Raw genomic sequence first — 26,929 nt, 5'->3', positions numbered from 1 at the left:
AAAAAATTTGACCATCGGCTCCACATGGGCCCCATGTGTGTTAGCCCAGAGGGGCGACTGATGGGTCCATGGTGGGCTCTAAGTGGGACCTATATAGGTGTTCTTTATATGGGCCCATTTGGATCCCAAATAGGTGTTAAAAATGGGGCAAAAGTGGGCTACAAAAAGGACCCTTATGGGGCCCACATGACTTAATTATGGGTCAACCCACAAATGGCCCCTTTATGGGGTTGTTATGGGACCACAGTGGGTGAGATTTAGATCCCATTTATTAATTTCATGATTGATTTCTGTGGGTGAACTTAATGTGTACTTAATTTTACTATGGAAAATCCACTGTCAAACCATTTCAAACCTCGGTTACAATGTAAAACTGTGCCTGACCAAACAAAGAACTAATATTAGTTGATTGTATGTGCTGCTCTATGTTTAAAATTACATGGTTGAGTATTTGAACTGTGCAAAATAAATGACTTCAACTCAGAATGTGTAAATCACATTTAATTTAAATTAATTCAAGTAAAAAAACAGGAAACAGGAATAACAGAATTACTAATGTAGAATAGTTCACTGGTGGGTCTATGCAGATTCCTCAGCTGCACACCTACAAAACAGTAAAGAAAGAGAAGACAGAAAAGGCAATTTAGTACATTTTAAAATACTACCATTCACAGCAGCATCTAAAAAAACATGCATCAATATAATTAAGACATATCCTAGAATCTCATTAGTGAATTGTTCCCACCTCTGCCTCACACAGTAATAAATTATGCCGGGGGACCAGTCATGGAATCCAAAACTTATGAATGTAACAATTAAAATATCAACCTTGCGTCTGAACTTGACTCTTAAACTAATATTTGGCTTTTGCCAAAATCCAGTGATTGAACAATGATTCTGATCAGCTGAAAGATGTAAGTCACACCTCGGATCACGGTGGCCCAGAAAGTTCAACGCACTGCAACTGAAGAAAACATATGCAAATAGAAAAAACACCAGCAAATTAAGAAAACATCTTCATCAGCTAAACAACACGTGCTGCAAATCCTCACAACGCAACTAAATACAGAAACGTCCTGCAAATCCTCACAACACAACCAATTCATTTACACTGCAAACAGCACAGACCACAAAATAAATGTTTCATGGGGACCCCAACAAGTGACGACCCCGGGACTGCTTGTTCAGTGTCTATTGATCAGTGGTGTTGTTGATGATCTGAAAGGTGAGTTTTTTGTTTATTTTAACATCGTGATCATGATTCCTTGGCTTTGCAAGTTAACATAATAACGGTTTACAGCTAATTGTGTATTTCATCAGATTATTTAGGATAATAATATCCAAAAGGCCAAGGAATCATAAATAACCAATGATAAAATAAACAAACAACTCACCTTACAGGTCATCGACACACATCAACACCACTGACGAATAAAAATTAAACAATAAGCAGTTCCAGACGGGTTTCTCACTTGTTGTGGTCCCCTTGAAACATTTATTTTGTGATCTGTGCTATTTGGTTGTGTTGTGTGGATTTGCAGTGTGTTTCTGTGTTTGGTTGTGTTGTGAGGATTTGCAGCGTGTTTCTGTGTTTGGTTGTGTTGTGAGGATTTGCAGCACGTGTTGTCAAACTGATATGGTTGGGGTTTTTTTATTTGCTGGTGTTTTTTTCTATTTGCATGTGTTTTCTTAAGTTGCAGCACGTTGAGCTCTCTCAGCCACTGTATAGGATGCCTTGAGGATAAGTAATTTATAAGATATTTTTTTATCTCAGGGTGGAGTATTCCTTTAATTAAACAGAGGCAAAAACAGTGATCGAGATAAAATATTATTAATTGTGCAGCCCTAGCTATAGGTTATATGACTTATATGACCTCCGGCTGTACTGCCCTCTGATCATGGTCCCACTGGGCTCTCAAAGCACGGTTGCCTTCTGTCTCTTGCATTTGTGAACCATTTACCAAGCGCTTTCTCCAGCTCTTTCTTACTGACAGTTTTCAGAAAACGGTTCTGCTTCTGGCTTCCTGTTAAGCAAAAAATTTATATAAAGTAGAGCATGCTACTGCATCAACCAGGGGACAACCCATTATTTGTATGCATGCAAGTTACATGAGCATAAGACTATCAGTCAAAAAAATAAAAAAATAAAAAAAATCCCAAGGTTGTAAACACCTTCTAATCCACCATTTGCCCAAACTGTTAACTGATCTAACTGACGTTATGAATGGCGCAAAATGACGTTTATTATCTTTAACATAATCATAACGTATCATATTTTTAGTAATGTTTAGAAATGATATAAATATAAACGTTTTTTATCACCTCTACCTATTTCACCTAAATCACATTAAAATAATGTTAAGTATTGTCACAATCTCCTCAGAGCTTTTCTCTGTGTATTGTATATACACATGTTATAAAGGTAGTGAAAGAGAAAGAGACTCCACAGTGCTTTTACTGTTTCACCCTCCTGTTATCATGAGGACACTTTATGGAGAAAACACGGGTGAAAATGGTTTGAGAAGTCGTTATTTCCACATTTTAGTAGACACTGTCCTAGTTATCTGCTAATTATTAAGAATGTTCAGTTTTCCACAGGTGTTTATCTCTGAGGTAAACCAGTTCACTCTCCACACTTACCTTCTTTATATCGTGCCTGTAACTTTAATTACCACAAATCTTTAAAAGAATACATTAAATTAAAACAACAGTAAAATGTGATTAATTTAAAACAAAAGATAATTTCTTACCGTGACAGAGATGTCAGGTTATCCAGGTCAGGTCAGGTCAGGTTATCCAGGTCAGGTGATCAGTGGTAGTGAGTGATGACCGTTTCTTCAGAATGAGAAGGCGGGAACACAGGAGCCAATGAGAGACTCTGTGAGCTGCACAAGCGAATTGTTTTTTTTTTTGTTTTTTTTTACTAAAGGTCGTACTATGTTATTGTTAATATATAACATTTTTGTTTCGATCATATAAAACACGCAAAAACATATCAATTGAATTTATCATCAATTGAATAATATAGCTAAATATAGCCCAGATGTGGCCCATACAGGGCCCTCGAATAAACAAAATAGGCAACCTAACTGGGGCCCACAACCCTGACTAAACTGGGGCCCACATTCAGCCCATCAAAGTGCCCACTCTGCTCCCATGCCCACACGATGCCCGTAAAATGTAGATAAATAGTACTAATAAACTACCCACTCTGTGCAATTTGTATAAGGTATTTCAGTGTGTAAACTAATCCTAATGTAATAGTGGGGCAAAAGTGTATTTATATACAAGTTAATCTGTATTATTTAGTTTTTGCAACACTGAGCTGCACACATATTTAAACCTGTAATCTTTGCTTATACTATACATTTAAATGAACCATATTAACTTGTTCAAAAAGCACATTGCACCATTTTCTTTATATTTAAGTGGAAATTAGTTGTCTAAAATTTGTATGCAAACGTAATTTTCATATGCAGCATGTAGTGTAAATATCCATTAGATTTTAGTTATTTTGGTTATTAATTAACTTTTATTTTCATTTGGTGATGAAGCTCGGGTGTTCTTGTATTCAGAGCAGTGAGAACTGCATACAATTCTAGACCGAGACTCCTGAAGTTACTGAGTGTCACAGTTGGACCCTGGAAACACAGATTTTAATGCTCCCACAATAAAGTTGATTGCTTTCCATTTTATTCTTTCTGCATAATAGAATTTTTTTAATAACTGGAATTTAATTTAGTAAATAACAATGATGATTTGTTGATACTTCATAATCATCTATGATATAGAATCAAAACATTGTTTCTATCACCAGCATTTCTATTTTCTTCCTTAGAAAAAATTAAAGTATAAGTGAACTGCTCATGAAATAATCACAAATTTTTTTCCTGAACACGTTTTTAATGACACAGAGACGCATACAGTCCATTTAGAATAATCGACTTTAAACATTCACCTTAATCTCAAAGGTGTTCAGTGAAGTCGAGATTAGAGCTCTGTGCAGACCAGTTCAGTTCTTCCACACCAAACTCATCCAACCATGTCTTTATGAACCTCAGTTTGTGCACTGTGGCATGGTCATGCTGGATTAATAAAGGGCCTTCTCCAAACTATTCCCACAATATTAGAAGCATAGCATTGTCCAAAATGATTTGGTATGCTAAAGTAATGAACATTTCCCTACACTTTAAATCAAGGGCTGAGTCTTACCCCTAAAGTACAGCCCCATCAACACTCCTCAACCAAACTCTACAGTTGACTAATAAACTTATTCAAAGTTAGAGAAACACAAAAAATGAACGTTGGTGCAAAATACCCAAAGGTTTATACGTTTAACATTTTAGATTTAAAAAAGACTTTGTCTGCACTTTAATTCTTATTGGTCCAGACATGTACAACAAAAATCTATTCCCTGATCTTGCTGTGTAACCGTGTGATCAAGCTCAAGTTTGCAGTAAATCAGTAACACTGGGCTCAGGGGACAATGGATTGGAAGCCGTTCTATTAGATAATGTTCAAAAAGCACATATGGGTGAGATGCTCAGGTAGCCTCATACATGTTGCCATAAAGTGTAGTTGTAGTGTAACTGTAGATGGAACAACAATGTTCTGATGGCTTGGAAAGGTGTCCAGTTTGTTAGAGCTAATTAAAATTAACATTACAATTTAAAGTTTCCCCAATATTTACAGTACAATTTCCCTTTACATCCCTTCAAATAAGAAATTAAAGAAGATGATTTGTTTTATGGTTGTATGTTAGAGCACTTGTGCTTCCTTAATGAGTGTTGATGAACATAGCTCTGTCCACAGTGTCCACAGAGGTACAGCTTCTGTCCTGTATGACTCCGCTGGTGGCGGAGGAGGACACTCCGATCCCTAAAACTCTTCCCACACTGTTCACAGTGATACGGCTTTACTCCTGTGTGGATACGCTGGTGTAATCTGAGATTACCCTGTTGAGTAAAACTCTTCCCACACTGTTCACAGTAATATGGCTTCAACCCTGTGTGGATACGCTGGTGCGATTTGAAACTATTCTGATGAGTAAAACTCTTTCCACACTGTTCACACTGATACGGCTTTTCTCCTGTGTGGATACGCTGGTGTATACTAAAATTACTCTGATGAGTAAAACTCTTTCCACACTGTTCACATTGATACGGCTTCTCTCCTGTGTGGATACGCTGGTGTGATTTGAAACTATTCTGATGAGTAAAACTCTTTCCACACTGTTCACACTGATACGGCTTCTCTCCTGTGTGGATACGCTGGTGTGATTTGAAACTATTCTTATGAGTAAAACTGTTCCCACACTGTTCACAGTAATACGGCTTCACTCCTGTGTGGATACGCTGGTGTGATTTAAGAGTACTCTGACGATTAAAACTCTTCCCACACTGTTCACAGTAATACGGCTTTTCTCCTGTGTGGATACTCTGGTGTAATCTGAGCTGACCCTGTTGAGTAAAACTCTTCCCACACTGTTCACAGTGATACAGTTTCTCTCCTGTGTGGATACGATGGTGTCTTTTCAGAACAGCAATTTTAGTAAAACTCTTCCCACAATCTGAGCAGTGGTGCATCTGGAAAACAATATAAAATGATTCAATATAGTGTAATAATTTTAGATTTGGTCTTGCATGTTATCAGAAATGTCTGCTATAGTAATCTGATATGCTTTGAAACAAGATAAATGAGATGTATTTTGAGGCCTTTTAGAAAACCTTTAACCTGTTAGGCCTCAACACAAATTTTGGGACTCACAGCTAAAAATGCTCTACCTAAATTAAAATGTTCACAGTTCCTGATAAAAGTGGACTAAATACACAATTTAAATATCTTTAAAAAGAAGACACTTTGTGCTTTACTGTCCATTATTTACAATTGATATTGCTCAAAAAGATAATAAGTTATAGATGATTAAGTACTGTAAAAAAAATCCTTAAATGAATTTTTTATTCCTTCATATATAAATCCATGAAATCAGTCCTGGAGCAATCCAGAAAAATCCACATTTCTCAATAGTTTATATTTTAAATTGAATGAAGATATCATAAAAAATGAGATTCCTACAAACATTAATCTGAGACTATGTCTGGTTCGCCCCTCCCCGCCCAAATTTTGAAATGCTGAAATGCTCTACCTAAATTTAAATGTTCACAGTTTCTGATAAAAATGTGCCACATACACAATTTAAATATCTTTGGAAAGAAGACACTTTGAGCTTTGATCAAAGTTGATATTGCTCAAAAATATATTATTTGATGATGAAGTCCCATGAATATACATTTTCTGCATTGAACATTATTTTTATTTAATATATAAATACATGAAATCAGTCCTGGAGCAATCCAGAACAGCACTGGGTTAAAAGCCACATGTCTCATGAGCTCATATTTCATACAGTCTGCATAGAAATGAATTGCTGACCATTAAAGGCTTTTGTTCTACATGTTTGGGGCTATTGATGTTGATTTGGCATTCATATTGATGGCCAGGTAGCCAGACAAGCTCTTGTTTTACAGCCATGGCCATTCATATTGATGTCTGGCCATTCCAATCTCAACAACACACACACACACAAACACACACAAACTTACTTTTCAAGCATTTCTCTTATAAAAACAACAGGCAAAAAACCAATCAAATCGTATATAAAACTAAAAAGGGAGATATATTGTAACTTACAGATGTAAAATTGCATCTCTATGCAGATCTCCAAGTCTCTGTTGTTACTCCGCCCCCAAAAATATTTTCCACATCGCTGTTTTTTTTGCAAATCTCAGATAAAACAACTTTGATTGTTCATTTTTTTCCCTTGTTTTCTTTGTTTTATTGTAAACAAAGTCCAGTTAGCACGAGCTATAAACAGCTGTTTGTGTTGACCTGAGAGCTGCATCACTTCCTGGTTTGTCACTACGCACGTGTTACTTCCGGCAGTAAGAGTTTGTAAATTGTAATAAAACTAAGACTCATACACGTGGAGAATAAAATCCTCCCATATATCGTTAGAATCCTGCACTTATTGGCTACATTTTCCATCAATCATTTTGTTTCCATAATGCTACTGGCTGGAAAGATAAGGTTTGAAATGAAAGGCAGCGCATAAAAAAAAACATGACACCTGCAGAGAGAGTAGAGACTCCACCCAAGATTCCGCCTATTTTACTTGTTTATTTTTATTTATTTATTTTTTTGTGGTCTCAACCGTTTTTAAACACTATTTTCTACCAGCCTTATTTGTTTTTTTTTTTACCAGCAAGATGTCGTTTTTTTATGTGAAAGTTATTCGGAAATATAATAATGTAAGTAGTGCGTTTTTTTATGCATGTTGTTATTGTGTACTGCTTACACAAATTCAGCAAATACATTCATTATACGTTTTCCATTGAAAAACAGAGATCTGAAATCGCTGCTTGAGACTTAAAGCTTTAGAATGATGTATAGTTAGTCATGGTTACTCTTCTCCATTTTTATTTAATCTATTGCTAAATATCAACACCTGAGAACAATGGGCTCAGGCAACAACGAGGCCTAAAAGGTTAACTATTTAATACTAAAAATCGTACAAAATCCCCGATATTTATGTCTTCAAGTGGAGGAGTTTTCCCAGTACCAGACCAGGTAGCATTATATCCTCTTATTTTTAATTCCAGGAGACAGAGAAAAAGACTGTGGAACCTGTTGTGCTTCTGTGATAACATCAGAGCTTAACAGGATTCAGTCCACGATCACAAAGCTACCTGAAACTATGTTCAAGCAATGTTTGGGTGATTTTGGATTCAGCAAAATACATTTCTGATTCAGAACATTTGCTAATAGTAGCTCTCATTAGACAAAGCTCAAAATCTGGACTGGTGCAAACAATCAGTACCTACTGAGCTGATCTGCATGCTGTCTTCCAAAGGATGAGTGAAAATCCCTGTGGTTGGGACAACAATACATTGATGACGACTGCAGGTAATTATCTGTGGCTGTCAAAAGCAGCAACCTACTTCCTCCTAATGGCCTATGAGTGCATTTTCAATCAACTTGTTAGCATGTACCTCCGCTTTCAGACTCTCAGCTGAAAATCACCTACCTAAATGTAAATGTGAACAGTTCCTGACCAAAGTGTTCTACATACACAATTTACATACATTTGGGAGGAAGATACTCTGACCCAGCCATTAGTGTTGCACAAGTCAGTGCACTCTTAGTGCAGGTCTCAACCCCGGATACATGTGGAGGGTTGCGTTATGAAGGACATCCAGTGTAAAACATGTGCCAAATCAAACATGCAGATCACGAATCAGAATTTCATACCGGATCGGTCGAGGACTGGGTTACCAACGACCACCACAGGTATCGTTAGCCAACAGGGTATCGGTGGAAATTGGGCTACGGTTGGCCGAAGGAGGAGAAGGAGAGGAGGGAGACATCTACAGAGGCAGCGGCAAAAGAAGAAGTAGAGGAGAGTGGAGGTTCGGGTTGGTACTTTAAATGTTGGTACTATGACTGGTAAAGGGAGAGAGGGAGCTGATATGATGGAGAGGAGAAAGGTAGATATGTTTTGTTTTTAGGAAACCAAATGGAAAGTGAATAAGACCAGGAACATTGGAGGTGTTTAAACTGCTCTATCATGGTGTGGATGGAAAGAGAAATGGTGTAGGGGTTATTCTGAAGGAAGTGTACAGTAAGAGTGTAGTGGAGGTGAAGAGAGTTTCTGATAGGGTGATGAACGTGAAGCAGGAAGTTGAAGGGGAGATGATAAATATCATCAGTGCTTCTGCTCCACAGGTGGGCTGTGACATGGAGGAGAAGGAAAAAATCTGGAGTGAGTTAGATGAAGTGGTAGATCCTAGGAATAAGAGATTGGTGATTGTGCAGACTTTAAAGGGCATGTAGGTGAAGGGAACAGAGGTGATGAGGAGGTGATGGTAGGTATGGAATTAAGAAGAGGAATGTGGAAGGGCAGATGGTGGAAGATTTTTGCTAAAAAGAGGAAAATGGCAGTGGTGAACACGTATTTTAAGAAGAAGGAGGATCATAGAGTGATGTATAAGAGTGGAGGAAGGTGCACACAGGTGGACTATGTTCTGTGTAGGAGATGCAACCTGAAGGCGACTGTAAGGTGTTGCCATGGACAGCGAGTATGTAGCATGTTTTGGAGACAAAGTGAGGGAGGCGAGATTGAGATGGTTTGGACATGTGCAGAGGAGGGATATGGGGTATATTAGTAGGAGAATGCTGAGGATGGAGTCGGGAAGGAGGAAAAGAGGAAGGCCAAGGAGGAGGGTTATGGTAGTGGTGAAGAAAGACATGCAGGTAGTTGGTGTGAAAGAGGTAGTTGTAGAGGACAGGGGGTTATGGAGAAGGATGATCCGCTGTGGTGACCCCTAATGGGAGAAGCTGGAAGAAGAAGAAGAAGACAAAGAATGAGGTGTTGCCAGGGAACAGTGTAGCTAGACAGCATCGGATGGTGGTCTGTAGGATGGTTTTGGAGATGAAGAAGAGGAGTAGATTGAGGACTGAAAGAAGAATAAGATGTTGGAAACTGAAGGAGGAAGAGTGTAGTGTAAGATTCAGGAAAGAGGTCAGACAGGGGCTCGGTGGTGGTGAAGAGGTGCTGGATGATTGTGGAACTTTTGCAGAAGTGATAAGGGAGACAGTTAGAAAGGTACTTGATGTGACAGCTGGAAATAGAAAGGAAGACGTGGTGGTGGAATGAGGAAGTGCAGGAGAGCAGAAGGAGGAAGAGGTTGGAGAAACAGAATTGGGTTTGACAGAGTGATGACAAAAGTAGGCAGGAGTACAAGGAGATGCAGCAGCAGGTAAAGAGGGATGTGGTGAAGGACAAAGGAGAAGCAATATGAGGAGCTGTAGGAGAAGTTGGACACAAAAGAATTTGAAAAGGATTTGTAGTGATTGGCCAGGCAGAGAGACCAAGCTGGGAAGGATGTGCTGCAAGTTAGAGCAAGAAAGGATGGAGATGGAAATGGAAATGTGTTGACTAGTAAGGAGAGTGTGTTGAGAAGATGGAGGGAGTATTTTGAGCAGCTGATAAACGAGGAAAGTGAGAGAGAGAAGGTTGGATGGTGTGGAGATGGTGAAGCAGGAAATGGATAGGATTAGTAAGGAGGAAGTGAGAGCAGCGATTAAGAGGATGAAGATTGGAAAGTCGGTTGGACCAGATGACATACCAGTAGAAGCATGGAGATGTTTAGGTGAGATGCAGTGGAGTTTTTAACAAGATTGTTTAACAGGATTTTGGATGGTGAGAAGATGCCTGAGGAATGGAGAAGGAGTGTGCTGGTACTGATCTTTAAGAATAAGGGAGATGTGCAGACTTGCAGTAACTACAGTGGAATTAAGTTGATCAGTCACACCATGAAGTTATGGGAAAGAGTAGTGGAAGCCAGGCTGAGAGAAGAGGTGACCATCTGTGAGCAGCAGTATTGTTTCATGGGCATGGGGTACATTGGTAAGAGAATGCTGAGGATGGAAAGAGGCAGATGTAGAAAGCAGGAGGTATGGAGACAGATGATCCGCTGTGGCGACCCCTAATGGAAGAAGCCAAATGAAGAAGAAGAAGAAAATAAGTCACTCTGGGTTTTACTGTACATCATTTTTAACGCAGGCCCTTTTCTCCCTCCCCCTGCTAGACTCCGGGGGCCACTAGACTATTGTTATACATGTTTGGCTATTCATACAGACTGCATTCATATTAATGTACAGCAATTCAGACTATTGTTATTCATGAATTCATGATCAGAAGCCATTAATCTCAAGTAGCAAGGAGCTGAACAGCTCTGCTAGTGCTAACGTTAATTCACCTATTTCTCAATCACCAGCTGCACTCCATTCTCCAACATCTATCTTCCCTACATGCCAGTGTACACACACACACACACACACACACACACACACACACACACACACACACACACACACACACACAGCGGGTAAAATAAGTATTGAACATGTCAACATTTTTCTCAGTAAATATATTTCTAAAGGTGCTAGTGAAGGTATAATGAAATCTTTATCAGATGTTGGTAACAACCCATGCAATCCACACATACAAAGGAATCAAACCATACATGTCCATAAATGAAGTTGTGTAATGTTGTGAAACAACACACACACAAGAAAAAGTATTGAACACATGAAGACAGGGAGGTGCAAAAAGGAATGAAAAGCCAAGACAGCAGTAGATATCAATCAGTAATTTGAAAGCAATCCTGCCTGTTGTCATTGTAAATTAATATCAGCTGCTTCAGTCCCAACTGATGGCCTGTATAAAGGTGTCCCATTACCAAGGTGTCACACAAGAAACATCTCATAATGGGTAAAAGCGAAGAGCTCTCTCAAGACCTTCGCATCCTTACTGTTGCAAACATATTCATGTGAATATTTGATCTGTTAACTGGTTGCATGTGTAAAAGCTGTTGGTATCAAACATTGTTTACTTTATCAACTGAGTAAAAATCTGAAGAACAGATCAAATAGGACAATTGATTAAAAATCTGGGGAGAAATTTCGTGTTTCCTTGTAAAAGGATTTTTTTAAATAAATAAAAAAAAAGTAGTTTATTGTGATACACTTAAAGTTAAGGTCTTTTTTATGATTTAATTTTAAAATACATTATGATGTATCTTTGCCCTGCAAACCACACTGAAAGTTGAGACATGAATAAATTGTACCTTTGATCCAGCAGCAGCAGCAGGAGTGTGTGGAGGTTCTCCTAAAGATCTCCGTCTGGACTCTGATTTCATGATCAGAGGTGTAAAGAATCAGGACACTGGAAGAAAAATGCAGAGGTTCATGACTCCAGAACAGGGGTGTTAAACTCAAATTCACAGTGGGCCAAAATTAAACACTGGGACGAAATCGCGGGCCAAACTCAGTATTTATTGAAAGGTTTACTGCAATTGTGCATGTTTTCCGTCTCTCCAGATGTGTAATGTTGAACCTTTTCATATGGAAACAAACTTTAGATTTGCTTAAACATTGAATCTGAAACAACCAAAGTTTAATATTATAAACACATGAGAAAATAAATTTGAAATAAAACACACATCAGTGGTATTAGTTTATTACATCTCTCTCTCTCTCTCTCTCTCTCTCTCTCTCTCTCTCTCTCTCTCCCTCTCTCTCTCTCTCCCCCTCTCTCTCTCTCTCTCTCTCTCTTTCTCTCTCTCCACTTTCTAATTCCATTTTAATGTAAACCTTTTACAGGGCAACAACACAACCAAAAATAATAATCATTCCCTTCAATTAAAAAAAAAAAATCTTTCATCTATTAACAGTCCATGCCTCGGAGTAGAAAAAGTGCATAAAGACAACATTTATTCAAGCTCAGTTTTACACTCTGATTTACTCTGATTGGTTGAAGCCAGATACCTGGCATCATGTCTGTGGTTTAGGCTCTGAGCTGAGAAAATACTCAGGTTTGAGTGAAGGTGTTCATCAGTGAGACTCCTGAGTGGGGTTTTGTTCATCTTCATTAAAGAGAACAGTTGCTCACAAAGATATGTGCTGCCGAACATAGAGAGCATTTGAGCAGCTTGGGCACGGAGTTGGAGCAGTGTGTCGGGGAGGAAACATGAAAACTGTGCAACACACACAGAGTCGTACTTTGATTTGATCGTGTCTCTACACTGGAGTTCAATCAGCACCATTTGGAGGTTGGTTGGTGCGCTTTCCAAGTCAACCACAAACAGATTACTGAGCAGTTCAAACGGATTACTGAGCAGTTCAGATCTCTTATAAAGCCCCACAGTTATGGAACAGCCTTCCTATCAGTGTTCGGGACTCAGACACAGTCTCAGTGTTTAAGTCGAGGTTGAAAACATATTTATTCAGTCAAGCCTTAAATCAGTAGATATTTTCTCAGGTAAAGGCTCAGATCTGGAGGGATCATGGATATAGAGTGTTTGGTGAACTGGGATATTTGTACGCTGTCGTCCCCTCACATTCACGTGTTCACTCAGGTTTGTTGATGGTGGTGTGGTGGGTCGTCTCTTATCCCAGAGATCCTCATGTCTTTGTTGCCTTCTGGTTCTCCCTTTTAGTTATGCTGCCATAGCGACTCTTGCCGGAGTCCAAACTGCACAGTGACTCTCATGCAACAATAGGTACACTTAATAATCCATATCCTTCTCTTCCTCTCTCTCTCTCTCTCTCTCTCTCTCTCTCTCTCTCTCTCTCTCTCGGTCGAGTTAAACATGCTCCTGAGGCTCCAGTGACCACTGTGCCTGCCCCTCTCCCCTCCGTGGATCTTCCCACTTCATCCAGGCCTGCCTCTGGATAGCGTTCTCTTTGACTGGAGGCCACTCTGTGCAGCTGGGGAAGGTTTGTCATCAACGCCTTGGGTGGTTCCATGAAATTTCGGAGTAAGAAAGGGAGCTTTAAGGATGGATTGGTTAAAATTGTTCATTGTTAAAAGCGCTATACAAATAAAAATGAATTGAATTGAATTGAATTCAAATCTGCATTTCTGGGCTTCAAAGTCAGTAAATCACCGGGTAACTTCAGCGCTGAGTTTTTCAGCGGTCTCGACTGACGCGCTAACGCACTAACAAAGCATTCTGGGATTTGTAGTATTAGCGGTGTATGCGCTATATACTGGCGGGCCAGCTATAATACACATTTGATATGATCTCGCAGACCAACTATAATTACACCGCGGGCCCAACTGCGGTTAAGCCAGCCGCATCTTGAAAATACACGGTTAAGCAGCCGCACTTTGTTTAGTGTTGCGCGTCTAATCGTGCACTTACGGTACCAGTGGTGGGAGCGGTCAAAATAAATGTGAAGACGCTTCAGAAAGGCGTTTTCGTTATAAAAAAAGACTCAGTGCATTTGTCATGTTCCACATTTAAACATTCATTAAACATTTTCCTTTATAGGTTTGCTCAATCTTTCAAATTATTCTTATTCTTATCTCAACTCATTTTACTGTGGAGTTTTGGAGAAAAGTAAAGGCAAATATCACTCCAAGCATCACTGCAATTTTTATCATGTTTCATATTCAAACACTCATAAAAAAAAACTTTCTATATAGGTTTGCTCAATCTTACAAATTATTCTTATTTACAGTGTCCCTGTCTATGACTCAGTTCATTTTCAACTCATTTTACTGTACAGTTTTTAAGAAAACTAAAGGCAAAATCACTCCAAGCATCACTGCATTTTCAATCACGTTCCATATTCAAACACTCATAAAAAAAAAACTTTCTATATAGGTTTGCTCAATCTTTCAAATTATTCTTATTTACAGTGTCCCTGTCTATTATTTTCCTAAATTTCAACTCATTTTACTGTGGAGTCTTGGGAAAAAAAAAGTAAAGGCAAAATCACTCCAAGCATCACTGCATTATCAATCATATTTCATATTCAAACGATCATAAAACATTTTTCTTTACAGGTTTGCTCAATCTTTCAAATGTTTCTCATTCAGATTTACCCTGTCAATTAGTGTATTGATTTTCAAGATTTTCTACTGTACTCTTTTTTCAAATGCAGAAAATAAGTGTATATATTTTTTTTAATTTGCCTTTTTTCCCCCAGATTACAACTTGGGCATTTTAAAGATTAAGCAAACTCAATCAAGAATCTGCCAGACTGCACAACAGTATCTACTTTGACTTCAGCACCTGTGGACATTTATTGACTCTCTTCTGCGCACTGATTCACACACCTAAAATTATCCTATTATATTAGGCTTTTGTTTTATTGTTTGGAAATTACATATTTCTATTTTTATTAAATGTCTGTTTATCATAATCAATGTCACAAATTGTTGGTTGTATTGCATTCAATTATTCAATAAATCAATCAATCAATCCTGTGCTTGGACTAAGCTGCAATAGAGTCTGTGGCAGAATGTCACCAATGAGTTCTGCAGAAGCATGAGGACTGTAATAGATTACAAGCTTTCTGGACAAAATATAGAAATAAATCGAAAAAAATTTAACAAAAAAACGTAACAAGGGTTTTTTTTACCCTGTCCAAAAATATGTTTCTACTACTCACACCGAAACAATAATAATATTATATGTTATTAGTATTATTATTATAATAATAACAACATTATTATAATAATATTATTATAGTAACATTATTATATTACTATTTATGAAATAATATGTATTTTTTAACAAACAAGATAAGTTATGTGTTCTGAATTTCGGTATTTAACAGGCTGCAAGCCATTAATAAGTTTAACCATGTCAATATTTTCTTCTAGATGTCATCAAATATAACTTTCCAGACTTCTTTTTGTCCTCTTTTCTTTAATTTTACTAGCTTTTTTACCATTTGTTTGAAATGTACATATTATATTTACCTCTTAATCTCATGAACCATTAAATGCTTTCCCCATTGTTCAATAAAATAAATAATGTCCAATATCACTTTTATCTGTACTTTTCTGAGCAGTAATACAATTTATTTATTTACTTATCTTTACAAAAATGTGCATTACTATTTTTATAATATAATTATTTTTATAATGAGCAACTGGAAGCTTCTGTCACCAACACAAATTCATTGTAATTGCAATCGTGCTTGGCAATAAAGCTTTTTCTTATTTAGATTTTATATATATATACAGTGAGGAAAATAAGTATTTGAACACCCTTCTATTTTGCAAGTTCCCCCACTTAGAAATCATGGAGGGTCTGAAATTGTCATCGTAGGTGCATTTCCACTGTGAGAGACATAATCTAAAAAAAAAAATCCAGAAATCACAATATATGATTTTTAAACTATTTCTTTGTATGATACAGCTGCAAATAAGTATTTGAACACCTGTCTATCAGCTAGAATTCTGACCCTCAAAGACCTGTTAGTCTGCCTTTAAAATGTCCACCTCCACTACATTTATTATCCTAAATTAGATGCACCTGTTTGAGGTCGTTAGCTGCATAAAGACACCTGTACACCCCATACAATCAGTAAGAATCCAACTACTAACATGGCCAAGACCAAAGAGCTGTCCAAAGACACTAGAGACAAAATTGTACACCTCCACAAGGCTGGAAAGGGCTACGGGGAAATTGCCAAGCAGCTCGGTGAAAAAAGGTCCACTGTTGGAGCAATCATTAGGAAATGGAAGAAGCTAAACATGACTGTCAATCTGCCTCGGACTGGGGCTCCATGCAAGATATCACCTCGTGGGGTCTCAATGATCCTAAGGAAGGTGAGAAATCAACCCAGAACTACACGGTAGGAGCTGGTCAATGACCTGAAAAGAGCTGGGACCACCGTTTCCAAGGTTACTGTTGGTAATACACTAAGACGTCATGGTTTAAAATCATGCATGGCATGGAAGGTTCCCCTGCTTAAACCAGCATATGTCCAGGCACGTCTTAAGTTTGCCAATGACCATTTGGATGATCTAGAGGAGTCATGGGAGAAAGTCATGTGGTCAGATGCGACCAAAATAGAACTTTTGGGTCATAATTTCACTAAACGTGTTTGGAGGAAGAAGAATGATGAGTACCATCCCAAGAACACCATCCCTACTGTGAAGCATGGGGGTGGTAGCATCATGCTTTGGGGGTGTTTTTCTGCACATGGGACAGGGCGACTGCACTGTATTAAGGAGAGGATGACCGGGGCCATGTATTGCGAGATTTTGGGGAACAAGCTCCTTCCCTCAGTTAGAGTATTGAAGATGGGTCAAGGCTGGGTCTTCCAACGTGACAATGACCCGAAGCACACAGCCAGGATAACCAAGGAGTGGCTCTGTAAGAAGCATATCAAGGTTCTGGCGTGGCCTAGCCAGTCTCCAGACCGAAACCCAATAGAGAATCTTTGGGGGGAGCTCAAACTCCGTGGTTTCTCAGCGACAGGCCAGAAACCTGACTGATCTAGAGAAGATCTGTGTGGAGGAGTGGGCCAAAATCCCTCCTGCAGTGTGTGCAAACCTGGTGAAAAACTACAGGAAACGTTTGACCTCAAACAAATGCTACTGTACCAAATATTAACATTGACTTTCTCAGGTGTTCAAATACTTATTTGCAGCTGTATCATACAAATAAATAGTTTAAAAATCATACATTGTGATTTCTGGATTTTTTTTTTTTAGATTATGTCTCTCACAGTGGACATGCACCTACGATGACAATTTCAGACCACTCCATGATTTCTAAGTGGGAGAACTTGCAAAATAGCAGGGTGTTCAAATACTTATTTTCCTCACTGTATATATATATATATATATATATATATATATATATATATATATATATATATATATATATATATATATATATATATATATATATATATACAGTATAAATAATTCTGCTGTGTTTTGTCTATAAGTGGACTGCAGTCGTTTCTTTTCTGTACTTTTCTAGCCTGTTTTTGTTTAGGTATTGTGTTTAAGTTACTTTTACTTCGTATGTATTTTATGGAACCATCGAGTCAACCACAGTTGACAAAAGTTCGCTTTCATTGGGCAGTTAGTCACTATTCTAAGACAGTGATAGGCTTTCACATGCTGTAAATCTTTTTTATGACGATGTGGAGCCATTAAAGCATCGATTAGCATGTCTTTGCATGGAAAGGTTGACAACATTCAGGATAAAGGATGAGTAATCTTAGGCACAGGTATGTGTTGATTTTTACCGAGGTAATTTGCTATTTAATTAAGAAAAATACGCTATTACAACCTATATATATATATTTGTTAAAAAATGCGATTTATCTAACTATTTGCGTGGTTGCTGGTAATATATATATAATCACCTTTATGTAGAGCCCTGTGCGGGACTGTTACCAGTGCTTTTGAGGGGGGGCTGGGGATATCCGGGACCCCCATAACGTATCAGGGACCCCCCATGGCAAGTTAAAAATAGACTTAGAGGAGTACCAAAGATTATTTTAGTAAAAAAGTAAGTGGAATACACAACAACTGGGCACTCCCATAAGACTTGACTCTTATTCGAGCAGTGACCCACTCCCGCCCGCTCCCGCAAGCATTTTGCCACAGCTTATGAACACTGTGTAAAAACCATAGTCAACTTTCATTGTTTGACCTTTTTTTGAAGTGTCAGGGAAAATGCAAATTAAGAAGCTACAGGGACTTGAATAATTAAAAATAAATACAAAGCAAAGCAAAACAAATGTAACTGCTTAAAATGTCGACATAGTTTTGCCAAAAATAAATTTTAGATGTATAAATGCATACCTGCATGCAAAAAGGACTGAGCTTTAACATTTTTGATTCAGTTTATTCATTTGGCTTGAACGCTGATTAGGGTCATTTAGTGGCCCAGTTATAAAATAGCTGTTACGTCCCAGTAGATGTCTGTTTGTGTGTTTTTTTTTTTTTCTCTCTCTCTATTGGTTCTCCTTCCTGTCGTAATAGCTGATTGTTTGGTTTTAAAACGTAAGAAAACGCAATCCCAACCTAAAAGTGTTGGATTTGCAAAATCCCTTAACTCAGCCGTTGCTGTGCCTTGTGAAGAAAGGATCGATGACAGTTACATTCCGTTTATTCTTAAAGGGCTGGTTTCTTTGACTGGTAATAGTGAGGATCAGAAAGAAATAAAAATGCTTAGAGACACAGGTGCGATGCAGTCATTTATTGTGGCGGAGAAATACAATTTTTCTGAGGATACCTCCTGTGGTTCGAGTGTCATCGTAAAGGGTATTGAGATGGGTTGCGTAAACGTGCCATTGCACCGAGTACACCTGCAGTGCGACTTATGTACGAGTTTGTACGAGTTGCTGTTCGTCCTTCTCTTCCAGTAACCGGTGTTGACTTTAAATTTGGGAATGACTTGGTAGGTGGAAAAATAATGCCCGTTATAGAGGTTGTTGATAAACCTGATGTTTTTTGTCAGTCAGAGGATTTGACTAACACTGATGTTTTTCCTGCATGTGCGGTTACTCGCGCTCAGTCTCGAAAAATGGGTGATGTAGTTGATTTATCTGATTCGTTTATTCTTCCACTTTTTTCTGACGGGAACCCTGAAAAAGCTGTTGTATCTGAAGAACAAAAAGAGAATATGAAGAGTTCTAAAGTAGCTGTGACTGATGTAGAATTGTCAAAGCTGTCTTTGTCTCGAGAAGAAATTATTGCTGCGCAGAATAAGGACAAATCACTTGTTCTTAATTTTAATTCTGTTTCTTCTGATGTGATTAAAGACCAGAAAGTTGGCTATTTTATGGACAATGGCATGTTGATGAGAAAATGGTCCTCTAAACCGGATAGCGGTGTATCAAATTGTTGTTCCTTCTCCTTATCGCCAGCATGTTTTATTTCTAGCGCATGATCATCCACTTGCGGGACATCTTGGAGTTACAAAGACGTACAATCGAGTTTTAAAACATTTCTTTTGGCGAGGTTTAAAAAAGGATGTTGCAAGTTATTGCCGTGTTTGTCATGATTGTCAATTGGCCGGGAAACCGAATCAAGTTATTCCATCTGCTCCACTGGTCCCCATACCAGCCATCGGTGAACCGTTCGAACATGTGGTGGTAGACTGTGTTGGGCCGTTGCCAAAAACAAAATCGGGTAACCAGTATTTGTTAACTATAATGTGTATAGCTACTAGATTTGAGGAGGCGATACCATTAAGAAAGATAACCAGTCCTGTTATTATTAAGGCCTTAGTGAAGTTCTTTACTACGTTCGGCCTACCAAAAATTCTAAGCTGTTCAAACAAGTATTGCAGTCTTTGGGGATTACTCATCGTGTTTCAAGTTCGTACCATCCAGAATCCCAAGGTTGTTTAGAACGTTTTCATAAGACATTAAAATCAATGCTACGAAAATATTGTTTGAAGACAGCTAGAGACTGGGATGAGGGAGTTCCTCTGGTTTTATTCGCTGTAAGAGAAACCGTACAAGAATCTCTTGGGTTTAGTCCAGCCGAACCAGGTAAGAGGGCCGCTCAAAATCCTTAAAGAACAAATGTCAGTTGATTCCGGTCCGAAAACGAATGTTCTGGATTATGTAAGTAATTTTCGTGATCGTTTGCATGCTGCTTGCTAAGGAATATCTAATCATTGCGCAGAAGGGCATGAAGCTCAGGTATGACCGTAAAGCATTTGCATGTTCTTTTACGCCTGGGGATCAGGAACTAGTATTTTTTTTTAACAGTTCCCGGATTTTCTTTGTCTGCTCGTTTTTATGGTACTTATGTAGTGAAAAGGAAAATAAGCGAAACCGACTATATGATCCACACATCTGATAGAAAACGCCAAACACGTGTTTGCCACATAAACATGTTAAAAGCTTACTATGCTAGGGAGAATGCAGGAGAAAAAGCTTCGGAACAGACTAAAGGACCAGCCGTCTCTTCTATTGCTGTAACCGTGGAGCAGATTTCATCCCCAGATGTGTCCGGTGCTAACGAGGATGGCGTAGGACTGCGTAATGCTGCTCAGCAATGTGCAAGGTTAACAAATTCTGAGATGTTAAGAGATTTAAATTCTCTTCATCATATGTCTATTGACCAGAAAGCAGACATTGTTAAATTACTTTCTGACTTTAACTGTCTGTTTAGTGATGTTCCTAAACTTAAGAATGTTTTGCATCATGACATTAAGGTGCCAACTTGCAAGCACTGATGCAACAAATAGAAAAACTGGTTGAGAAACAAAAGTTGAGGAACAAAACATTGTTGCTGAAGACTACAAGGTAATTAACATGTTATTAACAGTTATTGCTATATATGTAGACTGCTGACAATACACACTCTTGCAGCAATGTGCTATGTTGAATCTCTGTCTTGACCTGCAGTGGATTTTTATAAAGGACATTTCAACCATGTGTGTTTTCATCATGTACATAAGTCCAAACTTTACATTCAAGGACATAAAAGAAGGTTTTGAAGACATTCAGTAAAATTTTCATGATGTTTCTAAGTATTACTTGAACCACAATTTGATTTAAATTAAGTGCCTGCTAAATTGTCTTTATGTGCATTAGCATAAATAATTAATATGTGCTATTAATAATAATATACATTATATACATTAGATAGATAGGTCCCCTGGTGGTCTAGTGGTTAAGATGCAGCGCTCTCACCGCTGCGACCTGGGTTCGATCCCCGGTCAGGGAACCATCCCCAGCCACTCTCAGTGCCGGTCCCAAGCCCGGATAAATTGGGGAGGGTTGCGTTGGGGAGGGTTGCGTTAGGAAGGGCATCCAGCGTAAAACATGTGCCAAATCAAACGTGCGGAGGATCCGCTGTGGCGACCCCTAATGGGAGAAGCCGAAAGAAAGCTATATACATTAGATAGATAGATAGATAGATAGATAGATAGATAGATAGATAGATAGATAGATAGATAGATAGATAGATAGATAGATAGATAGATAGATAGATAGATAGATAGATAGATAGATAGATAGATAGATAATTATATTTATATATAACTAATTCCTGTGTTCTGCTTCTCCAGCTACACAACGTAATTTGCTTCATAAACATTAATGTTTAAATACAAAACATTTCCTTTCAGAATGATGTGGGAAACACACCCCTTGAAAGCCACTTCCAGAGGGTAATAGTGAAAGCACCTCTTGACCTTAATGGGAAAGAAAACAGCTATTACGCCCCAACATTCATTGAAAATTTGACCAGGTACTTCCTTCCACACGCAACTCTGTGGTCTGGCCTATTGCTAGGTAGGTTTTTTGATAGGAGTGTTTTCTAACATTACTACTGATTAAAAAAAAACAAAAAACAAACAAACAAACAATGTAATTCTTTAGGTGATATTGGACGTCATGGTACAGGCTCAGCCTACCAACATTTCAGGCAGATTTATAAAAAAGTCAGTCAGTCCAATAATCAGGTAAAAACTCAACTGATTGATTTTAATAGCTTGTCGATAAAAATTTTTATTTTTTTTTACATAAATGTAATGCCTTAAATAACTACAATTTGTTGTCCATAATTCAGAACTTTACACAAGACAATCAGACACAAGGAATAATGGAAAAAAGTCAATGGGACCTAAAAAAATTAGGTTCCAGAGAAGGAGATTGACAACATTGGATGATTTTGTCCAGATTTATCAGAGCATGCACGATGCACTGCTCCATGAATTTGAAGACACAGAACGAACAAGAGCGAGAGTAATGAAATATTTTTGTACTTTGACCTTTTAAAAAAAACTATTGGCAATTTAATGTTCCCTAAATATAAACCAAGATGCTGTAATATCTTCTTCTTCTTCTATTGGCTTCTCCCATTAGGGGTCGCCACAGGGGATCATCCTTCTCCATACCTCTCTGTCCTCTACATCTGCCTCTTTCACACCAACTACCTGCATGTCTTCTCTCACCACATACATAAACCTCCTCCTTCTTCTTACTATTTCCTTACTTCCAGATGGCTCCATTCTCAGCATTCTCCTACTGATATACCCCATGTCCCTCCTCTGCACATGTCCAAGCCATCTCAATCTCGCCTCCCTCACCTTGTCTCCAAAACGTCCTACATGCGCTGTCCCTCTAATAAACTCATTTCTAATCCTGTCCATCCTCGTCACTCTAAATGAAAACCTCAACATCTTCAGCTTTGCTACCTCCAGCTCCACGTCCTGTCTTTTACTCAATGCCACTGTCTCTAATCCATACAACATCTCAGGTCTCACCACAGTCCTATAAACCAAGATGCTGTAAGATACACTTCATAAAAAAATCTAAAAGATAAAAAAAAAAGAAACCTGTGTGATGTATGTGTGTCTCTTCTAGTCCATTCGAGTGGAAATGGAGCAGTGAAAAAAGAGACGTCAGAGGCGTAAAGGATTATATGTTTCTCCACTAGTCAAGGTTCTTCCATTCCAAGATGTAAAAAACAAGGTATTATTATTCGGAGTGTATAATAATAATAAAATAATAATAATATTATTATTATTATTATTATTATTATTATTATTATTAATAACAACAACAACTAAACAATTTTTGTTAAAAAAAAAGAGCAGAAGCATATGATTTTAAACTAAATCCTTATTTATTTTAAGTAAAATGGGTTTTTGGGTGTGTGTGTGTGTGTGTGTGTGTGTGTGTGTGTGTGTGTGTGTGTGTGTGTGTGTGTGTGTGTGTGTGTGTTTGTCAGGAGAAGTCTTCAAAGGCACCCCCAAAAGTGCCTGAGAAAAAGAAAAAGCCAGAAGATGTGATCCAGGTTTAAATATACACACACACACACATATATATATATATATAGTAAAAAAATCTAACTAATGAGGTACAAATATTGGGAACAATCACTGTAATCTGTAATCACTTTAAAGTGTTACTGAACGTGTAAACTGATGTCTTGTTATTATGATAGCAGAGTCATGGCTTCCAATCTCTTGAATCAACTTTCACATCTTATTTAGAAGGAGGAATATATTGATTGGAAATTGTATGTTTGTATATCCAGTGTCAATATGGCAGGAGACGAGCATGTTCAATTTCACTATTACAAAACACAGGCAGAAAGGAAAGATGATAGTCCTGAAGTACAACAAATATAAGTGTAGCCCAAAACACCTGAGCAGTCTGAAGGCAAAGGAAAATCAGCTGATTAATTAAAAGAATGGTTAATCATTGCATGATTATGACTGCATTTAATCTCATGGTCCCTCACATTTATCATGTGGTCTTCTAGAAGGTCCCAAAATGTAGAACTGACACTGCTGTCCCTCATTATAAAGATACTTAATAGACTAAGATCACAAACAAGATTGACTTTTTGTCTTCACACTGCATCAAATTTAAATCTGAACTGGCACAAAAATATCTAAGAAATAAATTGTATCTTCTGTTTCTTCAGAAAGAACCAGTGAAGAATATCAGGAGAAGACAATAAAAAATCGAAGGGCCAATCTGGAATAAAGCAGGTCCATCAGAAACAATTGCTCCTCGAAGACTATGCAGGCCACCAAAAATACAAATGCTGCAACAAATACTTCACCCTGATTACTGGTTGACCTGTGATATCATCGACCTGGCCAGCTACCTCATGGCAAAGGACAATATGCACATTGATGGGTTTTAATCTGTTCTGCCCTTTAGTGCGATTCCAAATGGTGGAATTGTTGGAACCCCACAAAATAAGTTTCTGCAAATATTGAACATTCGGCAATGCCACTGGATCACAGTCAGCAATTTGTTTTGTAATGAAAATCAGCTCTCTGTGTATGACACTACAAACACTACAAACACTGTCCTGGTTGGTGAGGACGCAGTCAGGCAAGTTTGATGCAACCAGCTGTGCAGCAGCAATCAAATAACAGCAATTGTGGGTTATTCGCAATAGCATTTGCATATGCTGTTTGCAAGGGTCACCCACCAGAGGTATGCATATTTAATGAAAGCAGGCTAAGGGCACAACTGTATGCTTCGTTTACAAAAAACAGTATCGCATTTGGCATGAAATGTCGAGAGAGTGCAATACCTGTTTACTGTGTTTGCAGAACAGCTCATTACTATGAGCTCATGGTCCAGTGCTCTAAATGCCAAGAGTGGTATCATCCTACATGTGTAGATATACCCAGAAGTGTCATTGGTAATGAACAGTTCTGGCAATGTTTCAACTGCCACTGATGATGTACATGATGAATATTTGATTGTAAATAAAACTTGTCTCTGCACAATTGCAACCTTTCATTATTCGCTCTTTTTATTTGTGTTTTAAAATAAAAAAAACATTGTAATGGAGTGAAATCCATATCCCAATTTTTATATGTTCAGACAAAACAAGAATGTATTTTTTCTGAAATCTTTCCAAAAAAAAATTATTTTGCCTTTACTTTTCTCAAAAACTTCATAGTACAATAAGTTAATATTTAAGAGAATAATAGACAGGATAACTGTACATAAGAATAATTTGAAAGATTGAGCAAACCTATAAAGAAAACTGTTTTATGAATGTTTGAATATGGAACATGATTGAAAATGCACCTGAGGTATTGAGTGATTTTTGCCTTTAGTTTTCTCAAAAACTCCACAGTAAAATAAGTTAATATTTAAGAGAGTAATAGACAGGGACACTAAAAAATAATTATTTAAAAGACTGAGCAAACCTATAAGAGAAAATATTTATGAGTGTTTGAATATGGACAGTAATTGAAAATGCAGTGATGCTTGGAGTGATTTTGCCTTTAGTTTTCTAAAAAACTCCACAGTAAAATGAGTCGAAATTAAAAGGAATAATAGACAGGGACACTGTACATAGGAATCATTTGAAAGATTGAGCAAACCTATAAAGAAAAATGTTTAATGAATGTTTGAATGTGGAACATGATAAAAATGCACTGAGTCTTTTTTATAACGGAAACGCCTTTCTGAAGCGTCTTTACATGTATTTTGACCGCTCAAAGAGAGAAATGTAATAAGAAACTAATACCACTGATGTGTGTTTTATTTTAAATTTATTTTCTCATGTGTTTATAATATTAAACTTTGTTTGTTTCAGATTCAGTGTTTAAGCAAAACTAAAGTTTGTTTCCATATGAAAAGGTTCAACATTACACATCTGGAGAGACGGAAAACATGCACAATTATGCATGCACATCAAAAACACTTTTCAATAAATACTGAGTTTGGCCCGCGATTTCGTCCCAGTGTTTAATTTTGGCCCACTGTGAATTTGAGATTGACTCCTCTGGATTAAAGATTTGGGGAGAAATTTCGTGTTTCCTTGTAAAAGGATTTTTTTTTAAATAAAAAAATAAATAAAAAAAAACAGTAGATTATTGTGATACACTTAAAGTTAAGGAATTTTTTTATTATTATTTAATTATAAAATACATTATGATGTATCTTTGCCCTGCAAACCACACTGAAAGTTCAGACATGAATAAATTGTACCTTTGATCCAGCAGCAGCAGCAGCAGCAGGAGTGTGTGGAGGTTCTCCTAAAGATCTCCGTCTGGACTCTGGTTTCATGATCAGAGGTGTAAAGAATCAGGACACTGGAAGAAAAATGCAGAGGTTCATGACTCCAGAATGTCCACTAGCTGTTCCCCGAGCAGCTCAGCTGCTACATTTCACTGTATCTCACCTTTGGGTAAAAATCCGCTAAATCCGGGACAAAAACGGGGTTGAAGCTCGCGCGCGATAGATTTATAACGGCGAAAGGAACGTCGATGTGCACGAGCGGAAAGTGGAGAAAAACTCACGCGCCCAACATTAACTTCAGACCGGAGCGCGTGAAAGAACTGTATAAGTACAAACACAGAGCACAAAGCAGTGGGCGGGGCCAACAGGCTCGAGTTCTAAATCTGCAAACATCATTGGCTCAGACATTGTCAGGGAGTGAAATCTGATTAGTTGTCTGTAATAATATCAAATATATAATATGAAATATTTCATATAATAAAAATTAAAAGTGATCTTTCAGAGTTGAATCCCAGTGGAAACGCGACTGATCCGAAGCTGCTGCTTTTTAGCTGATACACAGTGTTGTCAAAAGTATTTGGGCACATGTCTTTTCCAGCCAGATGTGGTTCATAAATTCACATAAAATGCTTTCAAATGCACCATACAGCCAATTAACATGCAAACTGTTGAAACACTTAATAGAAACAGAATGTAGAATCACTGAAAGCATTTTAAATGGGATTTAAATTCCCGCTACAGAGGGAAGCAGGAGCTTTTCTGTAGCTATTATTGCTTATATGTTCATGGCACCAGACCAAATATCAGTTTATTTTATCTTTCCATAATGAGCTGGAATAAAACATAAATGCTGTGGTGACTCCCGTGTGTAATGCTGCATGATGGCACTGCTGGAGGATTACACCAATGGAAGATTAATGCGAAATAGAGTCTCCAGGAACCATGATGATTTCTTGGATTTTTTTGAAGACTGGCTAATAAGCTGATTTAGATTCCTACAGCTGTGCTCCTGGATCTATGTGCTGAATTGGGTCCAGTACTACAGAGGGCAACACACCGGAACCATGCCATCCCCGTC

The 26,929-nt window shown here is 37.9% G+C and overlaps 1 protein-coding gene across 3 annotated transcripts; it reads right to left on the bottom strand.

The window, feature by feature from the left end:
* Positions 1 to 483: 483 nt before the first annotated feature.
* On the bottom strand, positions 484 to 26,186 carry LOC310724518 (uncharacterized protein). Of its 3 annotated transcripts, none has more exons than XR_014533087.1 (3): positions 11,688 to 11,739; positions 2,751 to 2,885; positions 484 to 604 (listed from the first exon to the last, which is right to left on the bottom strand). XR_014533087.1 is itself a non-coding variant. In XM_083538663.1 (3 exons), exons 2-3 carry the CDS (start codon positions 25,897 to 25,899, stop codon positions 4,746 to 4,748), a joined length of 918 nt encoding a protein of 305 aa, XP_083394789.1. In that variant the 5' UTR covers positions 25,900 to 25,925; positions 26,015 to 26,186; the 3' UTR covers positions 4,393 to 4,745. The 3 variants fall into 3 exon arrangements, 2 of the variants coding, with proteins under 2 accessions (XP_083394789.1, XP_083394790.1); XM_083538663.1 differs by lacking the exons at positions 484 to 604; positions 2,751 to 2,885; positions 11,688 to 11,739 and adding exons at positions 4,393 to 5,585; positions 25,822 to 25,925; positions 26,015 to 26,186; XM_083538664.1 differs by lacking the exons at positions 484 to 604; positions 2,751 to 2,885 and adding exons at positions 4,393 to 5,585; positions 26,015 to 26,186 and having other exon boundaries at positions 11,688 to 11,785.
* Between the last annotated feature and the right edge of the window lie 743 nt (positions 26,187 to 26,929).

Source organism: Silurus aristotelis (genome assembly GCF_946808225.1).
Source record: "Silurus aristotelis genome assembly, chromosome: 1".
In the NCBI taxonomy this organism is placed as follows: domain Eukaryota; kingdom Metazoa; phylum Chordata; class Actinopteri; order Siluriformes; family Siluridae; genus Silurus; species Silurus aristotelis.
Note: the sequence above shows the minus strand (reverse complement) of the source record. Positions and strands in the feature narration are given on the sequence as shown.

Excerpts from the sequence above, each read along its gene's own strand:
- LOC310724518 (XM_083538663.1), bottom strand. The coding sequence starts at position 25,899 with ATGAAACCAGAGTCCAGACGGAGATCTTTAGGAGAACCTCCACACACT. Across the intron at positions 5,586-25,821 it reads CTGCTGCTGCTGGATCAAAG|ATGCACCACTGCTCAGATTG; the intron begins GTACAATTTATT and ends ATTGTTTTCCAG.